The 10678-nt window shown below is 40.0% G+C and overlaps 1 protein-coding gene across 1 annotated transcript; it reads left to right on the top strand.

The window, feature by feature from the left end:
• Positions 1–1759: 1759 nt before the first annotated feature.
• On the top strand, positions 1760–10176 carry LOC136854229 (uncharacterized). Its single transcript, XM_067130580.1, has 2 exons — positions 1760–1850; positions 4355–10176. Exon 2 carries the CDS (start codon positions 4415–4417, stop codon positions 9647–9649), a length of 5235 nt encoding a protein of 1744 aa, XP_066986681.1. The 5' UTR covers positions 1760–1850; positions 4355–4414; the 3' UTR covers positions 9650–10176.
• Positions 10177–10678: the final 502 nt, after the last annotated feature.

The raw sequence follows: 10678 nt of genomic DNA on the forward strand, positions 1-10678 counted from the left end.
CCAGAAACATTCTCTCTCTCTCTCTCTCTCTCTCTCTCTCTCTCTCTCTCTCTCTCTCTCTCTCTGTGCATTTTTTTTTATTTTAAACCAAGTGTTGAGGCCATTTGAGGGCTCTTGAGGAAGTATAACGTGTTACAAAACTATTTCCGTGAACTATGATGGCTTATTTAATTATGGGAGGATTTCCATTCAATCTTCACACGGAAAATGGAGCAAAGGATGATTATTACTAATGCAGAAAAAAAAAAAATAGAATCGACCCAGGAAGGCGTCCAGTAGTTAAAAGTGAAGTCAGCGAGAGTGACAAGTATCACGAGACGAATGAATGGAGGGTAGACCTTCCGGTTCTTCCGAGAATTCCTTCGGGCATATTTCTAAAAGCGGAAGTCTCTCTCTCTCTCTCTCTCTCTCTCTCTCTCTCTCTCTCTCTCTCTCTCTCTCTCTCTCTCTCTCTCTCTCGCCAAGTGTTTAAGTACAGCAAAGGCAAACTACATCTAAATCGACCTAAATAATAGAATGTTCTCAACGAACATATAATTAATTTTCATTATTATTATTATTATTATTATTATTATTATTATTATTTGCAAGATAGTATCGCCAAGTAGCCTACCAACGTTGCCATAGGCCCCTGAAGACTATTCCACCGTTTAATGCTTCCACATTAGCTGAATTTGCTTATAATGGTACCGACTAAGTTACGGTCTCTCTCTCTCTCTCTCTCTCTCTCTCTCTCTCTCTCTCTCTCTCTCTCTCTCTCTTCCAGAGTCCATCACATACTTCGTTCGACAAACCCTGCATCTCCATACAAGATAAGATAATGAGATAATGAGGGTAATGATCCCAGATCGCCTGCAATCCCCTCCCATCACGAGAGTAGAAACCTACTGCCCGACTTCCTGGCATTGTATCCGAGGCAACATCATTTGCTTTGAAGAGAAGAGCTCCGCCCTGTCCTCTCTCTCTCTCTCTCTCTCTCTCTCTCTCTCTCTCTCTCTCTCTCTCTCTCTCTCAGGGGCTCGTTCACAACGCAAAAAAATGGCGCCGGAGGCCTCCTTTTACCTCTCGTTGAGACTTCTGTGCCATGATTTGCATGTTTCACATCCGGTTGGCTTAGAAATTCGCTTGTTAAAGGCTCAGTTTGTGTCTTAATTTTTTTTTTTTTTTTTTGCGAATTAGAAACAAGAAGTAAACGGTGGTAGGCATAACTGTTGTCTTCATAAGGATACACAAGATGTGTATTCCGTACCAATTCCAACCAGTATTTTGTATCTTGAAGACCGAGAGAGAGAGAGAGAGAGAGAGATTTTTATACATAAGAAAGAAAACGATGATAGAGAGACAGTGGTAATTTTGCACTAGAGAGAGAGAGAGAGAGAGAGAGATTTTAATACATATTTAAGAGAGAAAGCGAAGCTAGAGACAGGAGTAAGTTTTGCACTGGAGAGAGAGGGAGAGATAAGATTATTATTTAAGAGAAAACGATAATAGAGACGGGGTAAGTTTTGCGCTGGAGAGAGAGAGAGAGAGAGAGAGAGAGAGAGAGAGAGAGAGAGAGAGAGAGAGAGAGAGAAAGCGACATTCGAATTCATTCAACCAATGACAACAGTGATATGTCTCAGGAAGAAATGATAATTTTAGCAACTAAGATAATTAGCTGGGGACAAATGGACTCAAGGGAGATATCCTGTAGAAGAAGAAGAAGAAGAAGAAGAAGAAGGAAGGAGAAGGAAGGACAAGCCAAACTGGCAAGTGCGCATGTTATCCCAGTTCGTCACACTCATCTTGGAAGAGTTCTGCAGTAGAGTCGATCCGTAATTGCGTGTCTCCTTTTATTTATTTAGTTATCTGTAAGTGCATTGCCAAAGAGTAAGCGAGATAAAGTGTCTCTCTTTTTATTTATTTATTTGTGAGTGCATTTACCCAAGAGTAAGCGAGATAAAAGAGAAGTGAATTTTATATGAAAACCGAAGGATATTGGACTAATTCCACAAAGTGTATTCTATGAATGGTGTTTGGTGGAGTAGTTTTTCGTTGGCATATATTCCTGTTTTGATAAGTCTGGTGACGTGAAAATTTAGTTTCTGCATTTTCCTTGGCGAGTGAGGATTTTGAAAGGCAAGAAAAGACTGCACTTTGCTGAAAGTAATCTCATTAAATATAAAAGAACTGAAAATAAACTAAGAGCTTTGCAAGTTTTGAAATTAATAACACTATAGCTCTAGCTGCTGTTTGTAATCTTTTAAGCACGAGAACACAAATGAGGATGTTGTTTTTAGAAAGGCTACAGTATAAGAAAACATGCGGTGCTTATTGAACAAGTATACTTAAATGTGCGAGTTACTTTGCTAGCAATAAAATGATTGCGTACGGAGAATGGTGGCAAGTTGGCTTATTAATCTATTTATGCTATCAGCGGTGGGGAGGGGATAATTTCAAATGTATAGGCTATAAAAAATATTTTTTTACAGTGTTGCAAACCCGTACACCTCTTGAAAGCAGACTATAGTTATCAACTCTCAAATGAAGTAAAATAGGCATCACAGTAATTCAGACTGAACTCAACTGAGGTGTTTTGAACTATAGTGTCGATAACAAGAATTCCCAAACTTATTCCTTTTTGGGGAAAACATCGACGTAAGTTAAATTCCTTCGAGATCTGAACAAGGACTGTATTCCGGATACCAACAAATCTCATCCGTGAATCAGATTTGTTTGGTGCAGAAATTCATGTCACAGTGTCATGTGATGAAAGATATGATGATCTTATACTCCTCCGTTGCTTATTTCTTTTCACAGCCCTTGCGCAGCATAATAACTAATGCTGGCAGGGAATAGACCTCGCATATCTACTGCCAAATGCTTCTTCTCTCCCTTTTTACCGTTGTTGGACTATCGTTCTCGCGTTTGGAGGAAAGAAGCGAGAACATCTCTTTCCCCATCGATGATGATGATATTTTATATCGTTATCAGAGGATATCTGGCTCCTGGTTCCTCGTTGCTCTCTCCATAATTCTTCAGAAAGTTCGTCATCTTCAGTTACCTTCTAAGCAGACGTCTTTACCTGTATATATTTATCTTTTAGCTCTGTCTTTCCCGTAAGTAGTGCTATTCTTTAATTGGTTTTCCAATGGGTCTTTACTTCTGCGTTTCGATTTCTCTTTTCTTTACAGCGAAACGAATGTTCCGTAGTGTCAGTGACTTCCCAAAACAACTCATATGAGTTGTTTTGGGAAGTCACCTATCTTCATTTCTGCTTTGTCACTTCCATCTACAAACCTCAACTTTGTCAGGGCTACTTTCTTCTTTTCTATTATCTTTTTAACTGAAATAATATTTGATTTTTTACCTCCTTCTTGAGTTGTTTTCTGTAATTTCTTGCCTCTTCTGCCTGTATTTCATTTTTTTGTTTACTTCTACAAGACTTTCCCAGTAACCCCCATATGGTTTCCTTATGTGATCTTCAGCTATCTTTTAAAACTAACCTTTCTATACTCAGTTCTGTCTTCCACTGGCCATATGCCAGTCTCCTCCGTCAATCCCTAGTATGGTGTAACTTTTAGTCCTAATTCTTCCAACATGGGCAAGTCTTAGTAGTAATATTAGTAGTAGTAGTAGTAGTAGAAGTATTGAAACAACACTTCTGTAACGGCCCCTCTATTTTTAAGGTGTCCTGACATCTTGCTATAAGACTGAAACGATCTTCCTGGCAGGCTTAATGAATATGTCTTGATACTCATATTCATTTTAAAGCGCCATGGGCCATTTTCTTCATTTTTGTGATTTCTCAATTGCTGTACATTTGTGTGCATGATTTTTGTCTTGTTGATTAGATATACATCTCTCAGCTTTGTTTCATTTTTCTCTTTTGTCAGCAAACAGGAAGTTTTTTCTTACCAACATTCTGTTGAGTGAAAGCCTGCTTAGCAAGTTAATTGTCTTTTTTACTTGCTCAGCACGAAAGCGGATATATACTATATAACGCAAAATGAACGACCCAGAAGTATCCTTCGTTCATTAATCTTCTCAAGAATAAGCAAGCTTTCTGATAACTTCTGATCTTTGTTTCTTTGGTAGTGCCTTTACTCCTTTCTGACATCTCTAGGTCACATTTGTTTTCACTCCAGTAAAATCAGTTGTTCTCAGCAGCAACAGACGTAAAAGTGTGAAACCATAATTTGGCATGCTAGTTATTTTTCCTTCTAAGTCATTAGACATTTGAACATATATACCAGGCGTGTAGCCTATGCGACAGAGTTGGGGGATTATAAAAAAAAAAAGCGTGAACAATATCAAAGTGTGCTTTGTAGAAAGGTAATAAAATCTGAATAATTGTGCGTTTTGTATCTTGCAGATCGGCAAATAATAGATAGTTAACCTATTCCAACTGGAAGTGGTCTTCACTTGTTCAAATATGAGGTTAAAGTTTGGACTTAGTATTATACCTTTCGCGTTGGCATCAATTGTTGCTTCCCAGAAAGTGGCTGGTAGCTCATGTCAGAAGCTCATCAAAGCAGAATGCAAGGGCCTTGGTTATAGTGAAACAGCCATGCCGAACACATTCCAGCACAGAATGCAAGAAGAGGCAATAACTGCAATGAATATATTTTCACCACTCATAAAACATCAGTGTTCACCAGATGCAAGATTGTTTTTCTGCAGCTTGTATGTCCCTCAGTGCTCCAGAACGGGGATGGCAGTGTTGCCTTGTCGAAGTCTGTGTGAAACTGTAAAATCAGACTGTCAGGGAATCATGGCTCAGCACAGCTTATCTTGGACAAGGAATTTCACATGTGAAATGCTTCCCACCGATTCCGAAGTCTGCGTAAGGACTGGTGTCCGTCCACATGTCCTAGTGTCATCAACTGTTTCCTCTGCTATTTTTCCAGAACGACGGAAAGATGCAGTCTTACCCAGAAAACATGAGAATCTTGATACCAAATTTGGACTCCATCATTTAACTAGAACTCATGGAATACTTTATGGAAATAAAAAGGGAGTGTCCTTACCATCAGCTGGAAGTCTTTGTGAACCTATAAGTGTACTGCTTTGTGAAGACCTTCCTTATAACACAACAACAATGCCCAATTTTTTCAACCATTCAACACAAAGTGAAGCTTCTGCAGATATTAGACAGTATAAGCAACTAACAACGTTGGAATGTTCCTCAGATTTTAGATTGTTTTTGTGTACTTTGTATGTTCCTAAGTGCACAGAGAGTGGTACTTATTTGCTTCCTTGTCGTGATATTTGCTTTTCAATAAGAGACAGATGTGGCATTATAATGTCTGTTTTTGGTTTCAAGTGGCCAGACTGCAATCAGTTACCTGTCCCATCTCATGAAGAACAATGTATCTCTAAATTAAATGAAAGGAATATGGTTGTTTCTCCACCAGCTTCAGTGAGAACAGATATCTCGTCTCCATTAAAAACTGGTTCACATGGAAAATGTGAAATGATTACAATACCTCTCTGTAAAGATCTCCCATATAAAACCATTTTAAATCATACTAGCCAAGAGAAAGCAGAAATGAAAGCTCACAAGGATTTTCCTCTATTAAAAATGGACTTCTCACTGGAACTTCAATTTTTTATTTGCTCAGTTTATGTTCCCGTATGCACAGGTAAAGAGTTACTTTACCCACCTTGCCAAAGCCTATGTAACTTAGCTAAATATACTTTTGATGAACATAAAGGCAGCAATAATTTGTCTTGGCCAGACTCTTTGCAATGTTCTAGGTTTCCTAATCTAGCCTCTGATATTCCTTGTATTTTAGATAGGACAGACAATGACGTAATAATTTCTCCCGCGACTTGGAAAGGCTCAGAAAGAGACTGTCAGCCTGTTGTAGTACCCCTATGTCGAGATCTACCATACAATACCAGTTTCCCAAATATCCTTAATCATGATAGTCAAGAAGAAGCAGGGCTGGCAATTCATCAGTTTTTTCCTTTAATAGAAGTACATTGCTCTCTAGATCTGCAGTTATTTTTATGTTCTGTATATGTTCCTGTTTGTACAGAAAGCGAAGAAGTAATGCTGCCATGTAAAAGTCTTTGTCAGTCAGCAAGACATGGGTGTGAGGAACTCATGAACATATTTGGTTTCTCTTGGCCAGAGTCTTTGCAGTGTGATAGGTTTCCCGAACCTTCTTATGGGCAATCTTGTGTTTTCAGAGTAACTGAAAGTGAAGTAATCATTTCTCCTTCACCTTCAGCAGCCAGTACTCAATTTCCTTTGACTAAGATACGCTCAGAAAGAGACTGTGAACCTATACTAGTACCGCTCTGTCGAGATCTACCATATAATACCAGTTTCCCAAATATCTTTAATCATGACAATCAAGAAGACGCAGGGCTGGAAATTCATCAGTTTTTTCCGTTGATAAGAATGCAGTGCTCTCTAGATCTACAGTTATTTTTATGTTCTGTTTATATTCCTGTTTGCACAGAAAGGAAAGAACCAATTCTTCCGTGCAAAAGTCTTTGTCAGTCAGCAAGACATGGGTGTGAGGAAATCATGAACAGATTTGGTTTCTCTTGGCCAGAGTCTTTGCAATGTAGTAGATTTCCTGAACCTTCTGATGGAAAGTCTTGTGTTTCACGGGTAACTGATAGTGAACTAATCATTTCTCCTTCACCTCCAGCAAGCAATGCTCAGTCCCCTGTGACTAGGATAGGTTCAAAAAGAGACTGTGAGCCTATACTATTAACACTCTGTCGAGATCTGCCGTACAATACCAGTTTCCCAAATATCTTCAATCATGACAGTCAAGAAGAAGCAGGGCTGGAAATTCATCAGTTTGTTCCCCTAATAAGAGTGCAATGCTCTCTAGATCTGCAGTTATTTTTATGTTCTGTATACGTTCCTGTTTGTACAGAAAGCGAAGAACCAATTCTTCCATGTAGAAGTCTTTGTCAGTCAGCAAGACATGGGTGTGAGAAACTCATGAACAGATTTGGTTTCCAGTGGCCAGGATCCTTGCACTGTGATAGATTTCCTGAACCTTCTTTTGAGCAATCTTGTGTTTTGCGAGTAACTGAAAGTGAAGTAATCATTTCTCCTTCACCTCCAGCAGCCAATACTCAATTTCCTGTGACTAGGGTAATTTCAAAAAGAGAATGTGAACCTGTATTAGTACCACTCTGTGGAGATCTGCCATACAATACCAGCTTCCCAAATATCTTTAATCATGATAGTCAAGAAGAAGCATGGCTGGAAATTCATCAGTTTTTTCCGTTGATAAGAATGCAGTGCTCTCTAGATCTGCAGTTATTTTTATGTTCTGTATATGTTCCTGTTTGTACAGAAAGGGAAAAAGCAGTAATGCCATGTAAAAATCTTTGTCAGTCAGCAAGACATGGGTGTGAGGAACTCATGAACGAATTTGGTTTCCCTTGGCCAGAGTCTTTGCAGTGTGATAGGTTTCCCGAACCTTCTTATGAGCAATCTTGTGTTTCACGAGTAACTGAAAATGAAGTAATCATTTCTCCTTCACCTTCAGTAGCCAGTACTCAATCCCGTGTGACTAGGATAGGTTCAAAAAGAAACTGTGAACCTGTAGTAGTACCATTCTGTCGAGATCTACCGTACAATACCAGTTTCCCAAATATCTTCAGTCATGATAATCAAGAAGAAGCAGGGTTGGAAATTCATCAGTTTCTTCCCCTAATAAGAGTACAATGCTCTCTAGATTTACAGCTATTTTTATGTTCTGTATATGTTCCTGTTTGTACAGAAAGCGAAGAAGCAATGCTGCCATGTAAAAGTCTTTGTCAGTCAGCAAGATATGGGTGTGAGGAACTCATGAACAGATTTGGTTTCTCTTGGCCAGAGTCTTTGCATTGTGATAGATTTCCTGAGCCTCCTAATGGGCAGTCTTGTATTTTGCAAGTAACTGAAAGTGAAGTAATCATTTCTCCCTCACCTCCAGCAGCCAATACTCAATCTCCTGTGACTAGGATAGGTTCAGTAAGAGACTGTGAACCTATATTAGTACCACTCTGTCGAGACCTGCCATACAGTACCAGTTTCCCAAATATCTTTGATCATGATAGTCAAGAAGAAGCAGGGCTGGAAATTCACCAGTTTTTTCCATTGATAAGGATGCAGTGCTCTCTAGATCTGCAGTTATTTTTATGTTCTGTATATGTTCCTGTTTGTACAGAAGGGGAAGAACCAGTGCTTCCATGTAGAAGTCTTTGTCAGTCAGCAAGACATGGGTGTGAGAAACTCATGAACAGATTTGGTTTCCCGTGGCCAGAATCCTTGCACTGTGATAGATTTCCTGAACCTTCTTTTGAGCAATCTTGTGTTTTGCGAGTAACCGAAAGTGAAGTAATCATTTCTCCTTCACCTCCAGCAGTCAGTACTCAATCTCCTGTGACTAGGATAAGTTTGCTAAGAGGCTGTGAACCTATATTAGAGCCACTCTGTCGAGATCTACCATACAATACCAGTTTCCCAAATATCCTTAATCATGATAGTCAAGGTGAAGCAGGGCTGGAAATTCATCAGTTTTTTCCGTTGATAAGGATGCAGTGCTCTATAGATCTGCAATTATTTTTATGTTCTGTATATGTTCCTGTTTGTACAGAAGGGGAAGAACCAGTTCTTCCATGTAGAAGTCTTTGTCAGTCAGCAAGACATGGGTGTGAGGAACTCATGAACAGATTTGGTTTCCAGTGGCCAGGATCCTTGCACTGTGATAGATTTCCTGAACCTTCTTTTGAGCAATCTTGTGTTTTGCGAGTAACCGAAAGTGAAGTAATCATTTCTCCCTCACCTCCAGCAGTCAGTACTCTATCTCCTGTGACTAGGATAAGTTCACTAAGAGGCTGTGAACCTATATTAGTGCCACTCTGTCGAGATCTACCATACAATACCAGTTTTCCAAATATCCTTAATCATGATAGTCAAGGTGAAGCAGGGCTGGAAATTCATCAGTTTTTTCCATTGATAAGGATGCAGTGCTCTCTAGATCTGCAGTTATTTTTATGTTCTGTATATGTTCCTGTTTGTACAGAAGGGGAAGAACCAGTTCTTCCATGTAGAAATCTTTGTCAGTCAGCAAGACATGGGTGTGAGAAACTCATGAACAGATTTGGTTTCCCGTGGCCAGAATCCTTGCACTGTGATAGATTTCCTGAACCTTCTTTTGAGCAATCTTGTGTTTTGCAAGTAACTAAAAGCGAAGTAATCATTTCTCCTTCACCTCCAGCAGTCAGTACTCTATCTCCTGTGACTAGGATAAGTTCACTAAGAGACTGTGAACCTATATTAGAGCCACTCTGTCGAGATCTACCATACAATACCAGTTTCCCAAATATCCTTAATCATGAAAGTCAAGAAGAAGCAGGGCTGGAAATTCATCAGTTTTTTCCATTGATAAGGATGCAGTGCTCTCTAGATCTGCAGTTATTTTTATGTTCTGTATATGTTCCTGTTTGTACAGAAAGGGAAAAAGCAATGCTTCCATGTAGAAGTCTTTGTCAGTCAGCTAGACTTGGATGTGAGGAACTCATGAACAGGTTTGGTTTCTCTTGGCCAGAGTCTTTGCAATGTAGTAGATTTCCCGAACCTAGTGATGAAGATCTCTGCATTTCAGCAGTGTCTGATAAAAAGATCATTACAATGTCTAGAAAATAGTAATATAATGCATGGATTACAGTCCGTTAGTCCGAAGGCCCGATAGTCGAAGGCCCGATAGTCGAAGGTCCGATAGTCGTAGGTCTAAGCCGGCATTCCGAGGCAAGCGCCCCCCACCCCCGCCTGATTAATCCCTCCGCCTCCATGGCTAATACGGCAAAATTGTAACCAGTAAACACCCCTAGGGTACGTTATGTTGGTATTTTTATGGGTGTTTACTGGTTACAATTTTGCCGTATTAGCTATGGAGGGGTGGGGGGCTGATTACAGTCCGTCAGACTATCGGGCCTTCTGACTTTCGGACCTTCGGACTATCGGGCCTGCTGACTTTCGGACTATCGGACCTTCGGACTATCGGGCCTTCGGACTATAGGGCGGTCACCAATGCATGTTGTAGGACTCATTCTTTTTATGAACAGTGTGAGTTTTTTAGTTGCTTATGTGTGTCTAATTCATCTGATTTTATTACTTGATAGTGTGGAGAGATGTAGGGTAATCTGTCCAGTCATATTACAGGCTGATACGAAGACTTGTTTAGATAATTCCTCAGCTTATACTGTATTAGATTCAAAGGACTTCTGAACTTCCATACATGATAAACTAGTTGTAGTGCACTAGGCCCTCTTCTTCTTCTTCTTTCAGCCTTATTAGTCCCACTGTATAGCAGGGTCGGCCACTCGAGTCAACTTTCTACATCTATTTCTGTTTCTTGTATCTTCTTCCCCCTGTCCAACCTCCCCATATCCCTCCTCACCACATCCATCCATCTGATCCGCTGACGTCCCACTTTCCTCCCCATCACAGGCGTGTTCTTGGCTCTCTTGATTGGTTCCTCCTCCTCTCTTAGTATCTCAGACTAGCTTCCCAAGCCTTCTCCTTGACATTACATATACTACACATTTTTCTTATATCTTGACTCTCTCTCTCTCTCCTTTCCAGTAGTGATATTCCAGCAATCCATCTCGCCATCCTCATCTCGGTTCTTTCCAACAGTCCCTCCTCTTTCCTCTTAAGTGCCCAAGTTTCTGC

The sequence above is a fragment of the Macrobrachium rosenbergii genome, chromosome 28 (genome assembly GCF_040412425.1).
Source record: "Macrobrachium rosenbergii isolate ZJJX-2024 chromosome 28, ASM4041242v1, whole genome shotgun sequence".
In the NCBI taxonomy this organism is placed as follows: domain Eukaryota; kingdom Metazoa; phylum Arthropoda; class Malacostraca; order Decapoda; family Palaemonidae; genus Macrobrachium; species Macrobrachium rosenbergii.

Excerpts from the sequence above, each read along its gene's own strand:
- LOC136854229 (XM_067130580.1), top strand. The coding sequence starts at position 4,415 with ATGAGGTTAAAGTTTGGACTTAGTATTATACCTTTCGCGTTGGCATCA.